This window comes from Schistocerca cancellata, chromosome 1 (assembly GCF_023864275.1).
Source record: "Schistocerca cancellata isolate TAMUIC-IGC-003103 chromosome 1, iqSchCanc2.1, whole genome shotgun sequence".
Taxonomy (NCBI): Eukaryota; Metazoa; Arthropoda; class Insecta; order Orthoptera; family Acrididae; genus Schistocerca; species Schistocerca cancellata.
The window spans coordinates 883,599,574-883,613,683 of record NC_064626.1 but is presented as its reverse complement, the minus strand read 5'-3'; the positions used below and the strand labels follow the sequence as shown (position 1 = coordinate 883,613,683).

General features: G+C 45.4%; 1 protein-coding gene across 1 annotated transcript in view; it reads right to left on the bottom strand.

Annotated features, from left to right (window-relative positions):
- Positions 1-14,110, bottom strand: part of LOC126190587 (matrix metalloproteinase-2-like) — a 903,752-nt gene that overhangs the window by 49,365 nt on the left and 840,277 nt on the right. Inside the window, exon 4 of the mRNA XM_049931032.1 lies at positions 3,797-3,943. Coding sequence (XP_049786989.1) covers positions 3,797-3,943 — 147 coding nt within the window. The remainder of the gene's footprint in view (positions 1-3,796; positions 3,944-14,110) is intronic.

Here is a 14,110-nt window from a genome sequence, read left to right as displayed (position 1 = left end):
GGGAGGCCAAGCATGACGAAGTGGCGGCTGAGCACATGATCGTCACCAAACGACGCGCGCAAGAGATCTTTCACGCGTCTAGCAATATGGGGTGGAGCGCCATCCTGCATAAACATCGTACGTTCCAGCAGGTGTTTATCAGCCAGGCTGGGGATGATGCGATACTGTAACATATCGGCGTACCTCTCACCCGTCACGGTAGCAGTTACAAAACCAGAATCACGCATTTCCTCGAAGAAAAAAGGCCCGATGACGTTAGATGTGGTAAATACAACCCATACCGTGACTTTCTCATCGTGCAATCGAGTTAGATTTTCGGTAGTCCAATTTCTGCTGTTGTGGGCGTTGACAGACCCTCGGAGCATGAAATGAGCTTCGTCGGTCCACAACACGTTACTCACCCAATTGTCATCTTCCGCCATCTTTTGAAACGCCCGCACGGCAAATGCCCCCCGCTTCACTAAATCTCCAGGTAACAGTTTATGACGCCGATGGATTTTGTACGGATAGCATCGGAGGGTACGCCTCAGTGCCAACCAAACAGTAGTGTATGGAATGCCGGTGCGACGTGCGACTGCAAAATCTCCCCGTGCATAGACGAACCCGCTACAGTCTCCATTTCTTCCTGAACTGTCTCAGCAGCATTACGCCTTGTGCTCGGTCGGCCACTACGGGGTCTATCGTCTAAACAACCCGCGGCTTCGAACTTCGAAATCATTCTCGCCACAGCTGCATTTGTCGACGGACCTTTACCCGTTCGAGTCCCCTTCCTATGGCGATAGGATCGTAACGCTGAACTAGCACATTCCCCATTCTGATAATACAGCTTCACTAAAAGCACCTTTTCAGATAACGTCAACATGCTGCGATTGCTGGCGCATCTGATTCTCTCCCTCATTACAATTCCTTTTATACACGATTGTCATGCACAGCCACTGACGTTTTGCTGTCCAGCGCCATCTGTCGAGCATTTTGTGAACTTAGTTTTTTTGCTTCTAATAAAACCCCATTTCATTCCAAGCATGTGTGTCAATTTTTACCTCTCTATCTACATTATTCCGTGGTTTATTAAGTTTTCAAATTTATACTGACTACATCCCAACGGACTGATCACCGTCACAGTTTCACTTGGGCCCACTGTACGAAACAGTATGGTGCGATTTGGGGTTTAGCTTCACGCACTAGGGGATAACTTCGTGACGATCTGTGCGCCGTGCCAAATACTAGAGACCAAAGCTACTGCCCTCGCAGGAACTCGCAACTACTGCTTACAGGTCGAGCGCACTGCGTTCGCAATACCTGCAGCAGGGTGTGTATGTGTTGTGCGGCATTGACGTTTCGGGGTACGGCGACCGGACTGCGTGCTCTGGGCGCCGTTCCCACGGAGGGTGCAGAATTTTGACTGACGATAAAAATAAGCGAGGGCAAAAAAAGAGGGTGAAGAAGGAGAGGGGGCGAAAAAGAGAAAAGGCTGATACAAAAATGAGGGCAAAGTTGTGTGAAAGGAAATCAAAAGATGATTCGGACTGGCCTACTCTGAGCAATAGTTCTATAAGACCTGTATCTACTGGGTAAGTAGACGCTTTTTTCTTTTCAGCTACTAGATGGGTGAACGTTCTTTCTGTGAAATCAGACATGCTAACAAAATTGTGAAGAAATCATTACATTCTCGTAACAACTTAAGTTTACACGGTTTGATTGGTTTGGAGTTCGGCTTTGGAAGTGATTTAGTTTAGAAACACGTAGTCAAAGTGTTGCACACTTAAATTACTTTTTCAAATGATAGAAGTTTCATGACATTATAGCCACCTCTTCAGGTACGAAGCTGTTGACCTAAAGAAGATACAAAAATCGTGATTAAAACTATCCAAAAACAGGAACTATATTGCTCTAGTGTTGCTGCCCGCTTTGCCTGAAAAGATGTAACATAGATGTCTGGTAAGCCTGTTGAGCTTGGAGGCTCTTTCCCACGTTTTATAATGCATTTCCTGTTTCTAGGGTTGTGTCTTTCTATAGTTCCAGCGGTTATTTCAGCCACGACGGCTGCGCACTATGGGACGGCAGTTTTGTGCCGGAAGGCCTATTACTGACCCTTACTGAGTTTTTAAGGACGTTATGTGTTTTATCTCACATGCCAATCAGAATTACGTCAATTCGACGGTTCCCATTTCCGCATAGTTATAATTAGATTGTTCTATCTTCTTTAGATCAACAGTTTGTCACCTGAAGATATGACTATAATGTCATGAAACTAGTTGTGATTAATAAGTCACTCGGACGCAGCAGTTGCCATTTTCGTAATTTGAAATGTATCATCACAGCTGTGGTTGAACATCATATCAAATTTCTGTAAATCCACCTTGCGTAAATGGAATGGGGACTGCGCCTCGTCGAAGACTTGAACAATATAGAGACGAACAGCCGTAATTTTATCTAATAATTTTATTTGCCTACCAATTTCGGTGCGTCAATCACACCATCTTCAGGCCGCTCTACACGAAACTAGGTAAGTCATCTAGTCTTTTGTGTTGTTGTAAGGACCACTACATCCACCTGGCTTTCATACACTTCTAAAAATTTCTCGGTCAAAGTGAACTGTACACACCTCTAACGACAACTCTCGCCTATTTTGCGATTTTGCTCTTTTGCCACAAATAAGAGTAATTAACAGCGCCGGATGGGAGGAGGGATGCGGTCAGGATTAAGGAGTAAGTAATGACAGCGGGTAGGACGGGGCAGGGGTAGGGGCGAAAAGTCGAACTTTGCCCTCGGGGCCAATTACCCTAGTTACGCCACTGATCGCTGCCCAACACTACAATGGCAGACAACAATGCAAACTAACCACAGACTTCACACAGCACAGCCAGTGATTTTCATACAGAGCGCTACGTAACGTTGCCAATAAGAAAACATAGACAGCCTACTTACAAAACTCAATAAACCACGGAATAATGTAGATAGAGAGGTAAAAATTGACACACATGCTTGGAATGACATGAGGTTTTATTAGAACCACCCCATATTGCTAGACGCGTGAAAGATCTCTTGCGTGGTCGTTTGGTGATGATCGTGTGCTCAGCCGCCACTTCGTCATGCTTGGCCTCCCAGGTCCCCAGACCTCAGTCCGTTGGATTATTAGCTTTGGGGTTACCCGAAGTCGCAAGTGTATCGTGATCGATCGAAATCTCTAGGGATGCTGAAAGACAACATCCGACGCCAATGCCTCACCATAACTCCGGACATGCTTTACAGTGCTGTTCATAACATTATTCCTCGACTACAGCTATTGTTGAGGAATGATGGTGGATATATTGAGCATTTCCTGTAAAGAACATCATCTTTGCTTTGTCTTACTTTGTTATGCTAATTATTGCTATTCTGATCAGATGAAGCGCCATCTGTCAGACATTTTTTGAACTTTTGTATTTTTTGGTTCTAATAAAACTCCATGTCATTCCAAGCATGTGTGTCAATTTGTACCTCTCTATCTACATTATTCCGTGATTTATTCAGTTTTCAAATTTATACTGACTTTTTGATCACCCGGTACGATTGCAAGAAAATATTGGTAAGGGGAGAAAGAAGTTGAGGTAGCCATCGTAGCAGTGAACAACAGTGAAGACTCCCGAAGAGGACAAAAAGAAAAATGTGTCTGAGATCGGTGAAGATAGTTATGGGCTTTTACTGGTGAGACCTCTCCGGGTATCCAGGAGGTGGTTCAAACTCTGGCAAGATGATCGGTACATCTTCATTTACAGCTACAGAAAGACGGTGCACCAAAATGATGTGTACTCACCGGTGGAAGTAGACGAGGATGTCGGCGCGGTCGCTGTTGACCTCCCGGAAGGTGAGCCGCGAGTTGTCGGACCAGATGCGGAGCGCCCTGTCCAGCTGGTAGCGCACCATGCCGGGGTCCAGGTCTCGCGGCTCCATAGTCCGCAAACTGCAACAAAAAACGGCCGTGTAACCTGACCGCCAGGGCGAGGCCGCCGAGCGTTCCTTACCCCCGAGCCGCCTGAGCGCGGCAATAACCAGCTGCAGACGAGGGCTTAATGCTCTCGTGACTGCAGCCAATAAAGCGGAAATGGGGTGACCCAGAGGATGTAACCGGGTGTTACGTGTCCCCAGAGCTTATTTCAAACGTGAGTTTCCTCCTCGCTCCGGTCGAGCGAGTAGTCTTCGAAATAATTCCATACACAGAATAGCAGTATCTCAGCTTGTATTTACTCAGTTTTCATCTCATGTATCCAACACGGAATATTTCCGTTTTAGTCCAGGTTGTTATAGTTGGTAGTTGTATGAAGTTTGAAATTCCAAGTCGCAAGTTTATTTATTCGGATTACCATACAGGGCTATACAAAATGACAGACCCAGTTTAATTTTTATTTCATGAAACACAAACTGGGTATGGGAAAAAGTGTAACTAACTAAAGTTTCAATTATCACCGCCACAGTGCTAGTAATGAGTCCCTAATTACAGTGCAGAGAGTATTTCGTCTAAGATTCGGCTTTGAATCACCAATAAGGAAAAGCATGTGTCGCTAGCTGAAGTAACGTCAACAAACTGGGTGTGTCTGCAAAAAAAGAAGCACGAACTGACCAGTGTTTATGAACTTTAGAACTTCCTTTTTCCACCTGGCCAGCCGGGATGGCCGAGCGGTTCTAGGCGCTACAGTCTGGAACCGTGCGACCGCTACGGTCGCAGGTTCGAATCCTGCCTCGGGCATGCGTGTGTGAAGTCCTTAGGTTAGTTAGGTTTAATTAGTTCTAAGTTCTAGGGGACTGGTGACCTCACAAGTTAAGTCGCATAGTGCTCAAAGCCATTTGAACCATTTTTGTTTCCACCTGTATACTGATCATTCGTCTTCAATTTATATTTCATAAAATAAAAATTAATTAATTAGGGTATAACTTTTTTTGATAACCCTGCAGGTGAACTTTAATACATCAGCCTGAGGCTTCGAATTTCTAATTCACAAGCTACCAACCTATACTAATCACCTCTTTAGCCGCGCGGTATTAGCCGAGCAGTCTAATGCGCTGCAGTCATGGACTGTGCGGCTGGTCCCGGCGGAGGTTCGAGTCCTCCCTCGGCCACGGGTGTGTGTTTGTCCTTAGGATAATTTAGGTTAAGTAGTGTGTAAGCTTAGGGACTGATGACCTTAGCAGTTAAGTCCCATAAGATTTCACACACATTTTTTTCACCTCTTTACAACATAACGGTCTTTCTCGCAGCCAGCTTATACACTGATAGAAAAAAATCGCAACACCAACAAATAATTAATGTACAGTAATGAAATTTTCGGGAAAGCATTTGTTTAGCTAACATATTTAAGCGATTAACACTGCAAATCACAGGTTGGTGTAAGCGCGAGATAAGCAAATGAAGATGTGAAATGCTGGGATATTAATAACCGGTGTAACCGGCTGAATGCAAGCATGCAAACGTGCATGCATCGTGTTGTACAGTTACCGGATGTCAGTTTGTGGATGAATTTCGACGCCTATTGCACTTGGTTGGTCAATACAGGGACGGTTAATGCTGTTTGTGGATGACGCTTGAGTTGTCATCCGACGATGTCCTATACGTGCTCGATTGGAGACAGATCTGGTGATCGACAAGGCCTATGCAACATGTCGACACACTGTAGAGCACGATGGGTTACAACAGCGGTATGTGGGCCAAAGTTACTGTTGAAAAACACCCCCTGGAATGCTGTTCATGAATGTTAGCTCAACAGGCCGAATCACCTGATTGACGTACAAATTTGCAGTCTAGGTGCTTGAGATAACCTCGAGAGTGCACCTGCTCTCTTACGAAACCGCACCCCAGACCGTAACTCCAGCACGCAGACAGATTGATAGCGGGTCCTCAACTAGCCTCCTCCTATTCAACAAATAGCCACCACTGGCACCGAGACAGGACCAGCTTTCATCGAAAAACACAACAGACCCCCATTCTTCTCGTCAATGAGCTGTCGCTTGACACCACTGAAGTCGCAGATGGCAGTGGGCTGGGGTCAGTGGAATGTAGACTACAAGGCGTCTGGCTCGGAGCTGTTCTTCAGTTGTAACAGTTGCTTGTGTTGCTGTTGTGCCAAATGCCGCTCAGATTGCTGCTACAGACGCAGTAAGACGCGCCACAGCCATACGCCGAACACAATGGGCCTTCCCCTCGCTAGTGCCACATAGGCGTCCAGAGTTCGGTTTTCATGCGACCGTACATTCTCGTGACCACTGCTGCCAGCGATCACGTACAGTGCCTACATTCCTGCCAAGTCCTTCTGCAGAACAGCTGAATGAACACCCAGCTTCTCGTAGCCCTACTACACGATCTCATTCAAACTCATTGAGGTGTTGAAAATGGCATTCTTATCTAACTTCAACTCACCACCTCCAATCTCAAAGATAATCAATGCTCACGACCGTTACAGCGTGTATCTTGAGAACCATGGATGAAGGGTATCAGATGGATGCCATATTCCTTGACTTCCGGAAAGCGTTTGACTCTGTGCCCCACTGCAGACTCCTAACTAAGGTACGAGTATATGGGATTGGTTCCCAAGTATGTGAGTGGCTCGAAGACTTCTTAAGTAATAGAACCCAGTACGTTGTCCTCGATGGTGAGTGTTCATCGGAGGTGAGGGTATCATCTGGAGTGCCCCAGGGAAGCGTGGTAGGTCCACTGTTGTTTTCTATCTACATAAATGATCTTTTGGATAGGGTGGATAGCAATGTGCGGCTGTTTGCTGATGATGCTGTGGTGTACGGGAAGGTGTCGTCGTTGAGTGACTGTGAGAGGATAAAAGATGACTTGGACAGGGTTTGTGATTGGTGTAAAGAATGGCAGCTAACTCTAAATATATATAAATGTAAATTGATGCAGATGAATAGGAAAAAGAATCCCGTAATGTTTGAATACTCCATTAGCAGTGTAGCGCTTGACACAGTCACGTAGATTAAATATTTTGGCGTAACATTGCAGAGCGATATCAAGTGGGACAACCACCTCCAATCTCAAAGATAATCAATGCTCACGACCGTTACAGCGTGTATCTTGAGAACCATGGATGAAGGGTATCAGATGGATGCCATATTCCTTGACTTCCGGAAAGCGTTTGACTCTGTGCCCCACTGCAGACTCCTAACTAAGGTACGAGTATATGGGATTGGTTCCCAAGTATGTGAGTGGCTCGAAGACTTCTTAAGTAATAGAACCCAGTACGTTGTCCTCGATGGTGAGTGTTCATCGGAGGTGAGGGTATCATCTGGAGTGCCCCAGGGAAGCGTGGTAGGTCCACTGTTGTTTTCTATCTACATAAATGATCTTTTGGATAGGGTGGATAGCAATGTGCGGCTGTTTGCTGATGATGCTGATGATGCTGTGGTGTACGGGAAGGTGTCGTCGTTGAGTGACTGTGAGAGGATAAAAGATGACTTGGACAGGGTTTGTGATTGGTGTAAAGAATGGCAGCTAACTCTAAATATATATAAATGTAAATTGATGCAGATGAATAGGAAAAAGAATCCCGTAATGTTTGAATACTCCATTAGCAGTGTAGCGCTTGACACAGTCACGTAGATTAAATATTTTGGCGTAACATTGCAGAGCGATATCAAGTGGGACAAGCATGTAATGGCAGTTGTGGGGAAGGCGGATAGTCGTCTTCGGTTCATTGGTAGAATTTTGGGAAGATGTGGTTCATCTGTAAAGGAGACCGCTTATAAAACCCTAATACGACCTATTCTTGAGTACTGCTCGAGCGTTTGGGATCCCTATCAGGTCGGATTGAGGGCGGACATAGAAGCAATTCAGAGGCGGGCTGCTAGATTTGTTACTGGTAGGTTTGATCATCACGCGAGTGGTACGCAAATGCTTCAGGAACTCGGGTGGGAGTCTCTAGAGGAAAGGAGGCGTTCTTTTCGTGAATCGCTACTGAGGAAATTTAGAGAGCCAGCATTTGAGGCTGACTGCAGTACAATTTTATTGCCGCCAACTTACATTTCGCGGAAAGACCACAAAGATAAGATGTGACAGATTAGGGCTCGTACAGAGGCATATAGGCAGTCAATTTTCCCTCGTTCTGTTCGGGAGTGGAACAGGGAGAGAAGATGCTAGTTGTGGTACGAGGTACGCACCGTATGGTGGATTGCAGAGTATGTATGTAGATGTAGATGTAATCTAAAGTAAATCTGGCTTATACCCTCATAGTGGAGCTACTACGGCCTCTCGTGGGAGGCTGGCGCGAAATTCAAATAGACATCATCCTTCAGATGCAGAAACACGCCTACCAACTTTCGTTATGTCACACACACCCCTTCTTGGTGTTACGATTCTTTTTCCGTCAGTGTATTTAGAATACGCCAACCATGTGCAACTCCATCCGCACACACTACACACGAGGTATATTCCGTGAAGACTCTCTGAAGCCAACATATACAGCATCGCATCGACACTTATTAAAGCATATATTCTTAAGGTATATCTAGACGACGGAGTGAGATATGTTGCGTCTATTACCGTTCAATTTATAAAAATGAAAATTGTTGCAGCATCCATTCGGATGTTGCAGATTATCTGAATTATGAAAAGCTTAGCACCTAGTTCTATATACAGATTGTAAAGCATTGTACGTCATAAAATGTAAATGTTTAGCAGTCTGATTATGCAATGAATGACATACTACTGGAGTCAGTCGTGTCACAGGAAAGTCCAGCTCTTTCTTCTGTGAAAGAGACTGCTTAAAAAACAGTTGTACAGCTAAAAAAATAATGGACTGCCTCTCAAGTGCGTGGGATCTATACGAGGCTGGTCTGAACTGGAGGCAAGCATTGTATGAGAAGAAGAGCAACACTAAGGGACATCGGCTTGCTTCACGTGGGATACTGTGTTATAGGGACGCTGAAAATTACAAAATACCTACCAACCAAAGAAAGATACGTAGTAATTTTTCAGAACACGATTTAGAAAATTCAGGGTGCTTGTTTTCCAGCCTGGTGATTCAGTCCAGTTCCATAGGGCCATGTAAATTAGATTCCACTAATAACCAGTCGCACATTGCCAGATAAGTAGTTCTTCACTTCCTACACGCGTGAATGGAGCGAGGAGAAACGAAGTTTAACTTCCAGTCGATGTCGAGGTCGTTAGAGACGGGCTAGTAGCAAGAAGGTATTACTATACTCGCATTCGTTGGAGGTGAATCGGGGAAACTGCGGAAAACCTAAATATGTTGGCTTAAGAAAATTTCAACGCCACCACTCCCGCAACGTAAGGAGACCTCCTAATAAATGGACTGTAAAGTGCGATCTATGATACCCTCTTACAGTGACGCAAATGTAGAACGTCAAGTAAAATACATGCAAAATGATCGCTGGAAGCTGCATACATCCGACTACCGAAAGAATGTTTTTTTAATAATATACAGGCTGTTTCAAAATGGTTCTTTCGGCTTCACAAGACTATATCTTCTGCATGAAACTTCAGGACAATTGTAACTTAAGCTTAGCACTAAAAAGTTTTTATTTTCAAACGAACTTCCTATTTTTACAAGGATACACTGCTCAAAAGATTTAGGGGAACACCTATATCAACGCCTGGTATCTTAAATCTATTTTTATACAGGCAATATCTGTGGTCTTATTAGGTAACTCCAGATTTTTACTTTTAATGTATGCAACAACCAAAGTCATTTGCCATCCGTCGGCTGTGCTATGCATTACAGTATCAGGGGACCCCTCAGAAGGACTTGAGTACCAGCATCCAAGCGTTTGAGGTACACAGACGGCAGTTGTCATTTGTGGAACTATATGGGTCCTATGATACATCAGACAATGACAGGAAGTAGTTTTTTGATTGACGGTAGGACCTGAAGATGACGCAAATTTAGCGTTGAAACTATTCGTCTGAGCAATAAATACTATGAAAAGACGGTTGCTGTGTTCCATTCGTCTTGCTTACGATGTCAGCCGCTGTCCTCTGTCCGAAAGAAGGGTGGAATTTCACAAGGATCTTGTCGTTGTCTATGTTCGCCTTACTTCTAGGCAGTACATCAAACGGATCCTGTAGGACCATGTCGTGATTGCTGTGTATTGTGGTAGCCCTGAATTCCTTCTTAAGCACGATAATGCCAGGGCTTATATGGCAGGCGTCATCAGGGATGTCTTGTGAAACCTGGACATTGAAGTAATGGAATGACCATTGGTATGTCACAACTTAAACACCATCGAGCACGTGAGGGACATGTGACAGACGAGTTCGTGGTCGTCCTCACTGAATGCGTGCGGATACCACAGACCGACCTCCGTACGCTTACACGGTGCATGCCACGTAGGCGATAAACGCTCACGGTGCTGAACCTCTCGAAGTCCAATGGAAAGAACTCTGGACGAAGGGATGAATGATTGTTTCCGCTTTGTTTTCGAAATGTCGGGCATGTAATGATGTTTTGTTGTGTACTTAATTTTCAAAATATAAAGATATAATTTGGTAACATACCCAGTCCTCAATTATTGCTCAATGGAGTAAGGGAGATGGCCACATTCGTGTTCCTCGAATTCTTCTGAACAATGTATACCATTTACATGCAAGCATATGCTATCTTGGATGCTTTTCACAATTACGTTCAGGATCAAATTTTCAATTTACTTTTCACAAACTTCTGTGACTCCTCCAGCGCCGGCCGGAGTGGCCGAGCGGTTCTAAGCGCTACTGTCTGGAACCGCGCGACCGCTACGGTCGCAGGTTCGAATCCTGCCTCGGGCATGGATGTATTTGATGTCCTTAGGTTGGTTAGGTTTAAGTAGTTCTAAGTTCTAGGGGACTGATGACCTAAGAAGTTAAGTCCCATAGTGCTCAGAGCCATTTGAACCATGTTTTGACTACTCCACCGGAGATTACACAAGGCTCCACGTGATAGTCCAACCCGTCCCATGCTTTTTCGAGCACTTTTGGAGTTACTGCTGTCGGTAAGCGGCGTCGCAGTTCATTCAAAGCTGGCAGAAGGGGAGGCGCGTAAAAGGAGTCTTTCACAACATATCTGGCCCCCATCCCGATCAGCGAAAAATGTCACATTCCGTAATATCGATCCGTACGCCAATTCTTTTGTTGACGTGGTACAGCGCCGCATTCACAACGAAAAGAACGCTGCGTAGTCTTAATTCAGTTGCACCTGTTGAAACAGAGAACGCAAGACACCTTTTGTTGTTAGCCTCCGCCATCTCGACTTGAGACACAATGGTGACCGAGCGAGCTAGCTACTCCATGGAGAACACTACCGGCAACTACATGAAGCGCGAACTTACAAATGGCGTCAAGGTAAAGCTCCAGTTTCGATACGCAGGCTAAAATCCACCAAGTTTCCTTCTACATTCATGTAGAAAAATATAGTCTTGCAAAATTGGATTAACGCTTTTGAAACATCCTGCAATCCAATAGCAAGTATTAGATCGCCACTAAGGCCTGAGAGCTTTGCGTCATGGCTGGCACCATTTGTGGAATGAGAGTGGAGGAAATCCCACAGAAAAGACCGCAGCTGCGTTGCAACTCGTGTTCCTGGCGGAAAGGAGATTATTTCGTAAATGTGGAAGTAACTGCCGTCTTGCTTCACAGAAAAAAATAAGTTTGATGATTAGAAGACACGCTGAAATAAGTATTCAACTTCGTCCATAGAATACAATGATACAACATGAATTACATTTAGCAGCATCTTCATCTACATCTACATCTACATTTATACCCCGCAAGCCACCCAACGGTGTGTGGCGGAGGGCACTTTACGTGCCACTGTCATTACCTCCCTTTTCTGTTCCAGTCGCGTATGGTTCGCGGGAAGAACGACTGCCGGAAAGCTTCCGTGTGCGCTCGAATCTAATTTTACATTCGTGATCTCCTCGGGAGGTATAAGTAGGGGGAAGCAATATATTCGATACCTTATCCAGAAACGCACCCTCTCGAAACCTGGACAGCAAGCTACACCGCGATGCAGAGCGCCTCTCTTGCAGAGTCTGCCACTTGAGTTTGCTAAACATCTCCGTAACACTATCAGGCTTACCAAATAACCCTGCGACGAAACGCGCCGCTCTTCTTCGGATCTTCTCTATCTCCTCTGTCAACACGACCTGGTACGGATCCTACACTGATGAGCAATACTCACGTATAGGTCGAACGAGTGTTTTGTTAGCCACCTCCATGTTGATGGACTAAATTTTCTAAGGACTCTCCCAATGAATCTCAACCTGGTACCCGCCTTACCAACAATTAATTTTATATGATCATTTCACTTCAAATCGTTCCGCAAGCATACTCCCAGATATTTTACAGAAGTAACTGCTACCAGTGTTTGTTCCGCTATGATATACAATAAAGGATCCTTATTTCTATGTATTCGCAATACATTACATTTGTCTATGTTAAGGGTCAGTTGCCACTCCCTGCACCAAGTGCCTATCCACTGCAGATCTTCCTGCATTTCGCTACAATTTTCTAATGCTGCAACGTCTCTGTATAATACAGCATTATCCGCGAAAAGCCGCATGGAACTTCCGACACTATCTACTAGGTCATTTATATATGTTGTGAAAAGCAATGGTCCCATAACACTCCCCTGTGGCACGCCAGAGGTTACTTTATCGTATGTAGACGTCTCTCAAATTGAGAACAACATGCTGTGTTCTTTGAAAAATGTTTAGTTTTATTGAGAGTGCGAACGGAAATGCAGGCAATGAGAATGTAATTAATCTGGCAACTACTTCAGCTTGTATTCGCATTATCCTTCGGATACGCCGTAGCCAGTGGCAAGCTGGAAGCGCACTGTGCTGTGTTCAGGAGGCAGGCCATTTGGTCTGCGCCACGAGCTAAATGCGCTCTTGGGGTACTTCCGACGGAATCGATAGCAACAGCAATGGCAGTAGTGGTGGCGGAGGCGAGGCGAGTCGAGATTGGCTGCTCTGGGATTCCATCCGGCCGCTAAGTGGCTGCCTCGCCTTCCGGCGACTGCCCGGCTCACCCCGGCGCCTCGCCTCGCCCCGGCTCTGGCCCGTGACCCGAGGCCTGCCCCGCCACGTCGGCGATCGCCGTCGACTTTCACCTGTGCTACGGTCAACTTGTCCCTGTGGTCAGGAGTGACAGCTCGGAATCACATCACATCCATACTGCAGCCATTCCAGTACTAAGGTTCACTGTCCATTTCGACTGACGGGTCATTCTTTCCAATGAAGCTCAAAGATTACATGTGATCAGTTAGTGGGCCCCGTGCATATTCCATTCCTCAGTATTATTTATTTATGGTATAGGCATTCATAAGAGCTGTCTGAGCGAACAAATTGCTTTGCTGTGGAACGAGTAAATATATGGAATTTAAGTATCAGTACATGGCTCTGAGCAGTATGGGACTTAACATCTGAGGTCATCAGTCCCCTAGACTTAGAACTACTTAAACATAACTAACCTAAGGACATCATCCACATCCATGCCCGAGGCAGGATTCAAACCTGCGACTGTAGCAGCAGCGCGGTTCTGGACTAAAGCGCCTAGAACCGCTCGACCACCACGGCCGTTAAGTATCAGTACATAGAATTAGGGTTGTAAAACTACTGTACGCTACCATAGACAATCATATACTACTGGCCATTAAAATTGCTACACCAAGAAGAATGCAGATGATAAACGAGTATTCATTGGACAAATATATTATACTAGGACTCACATGTGATTACATTTTCACGCAATTTGCGTGCATAGATCCTGCGAAATCAGTACCCAGAACAACCACCTCTGGCCGTAATAAAGGCCTTGATACGCCTGCGCATTGAGTCAAACAGAGCTTGGATGTCGTGTACAGGTACAGCTGCCCATGCAGCTTCAACACGATACCACAGTTCATCAAGAGTAGCGACTGGCGTATTGTGACGAGCCAGTTGCTTGGCCACCATTGACCAGGCGTTTTCAATTGGTGAGAGATCTGGAGAACGTGCTGGCCAGGTCAGCAGTCGAACATTTTCTGTATCCAGAAAGGCCCGTACAGGACCTCCAACATGCGGTCGTGCATTATCCTGCTGAAATGTAGGGTTTCGCAGGGATCGAATGAAGGGTAGAGCCACGGGTCGTAACACA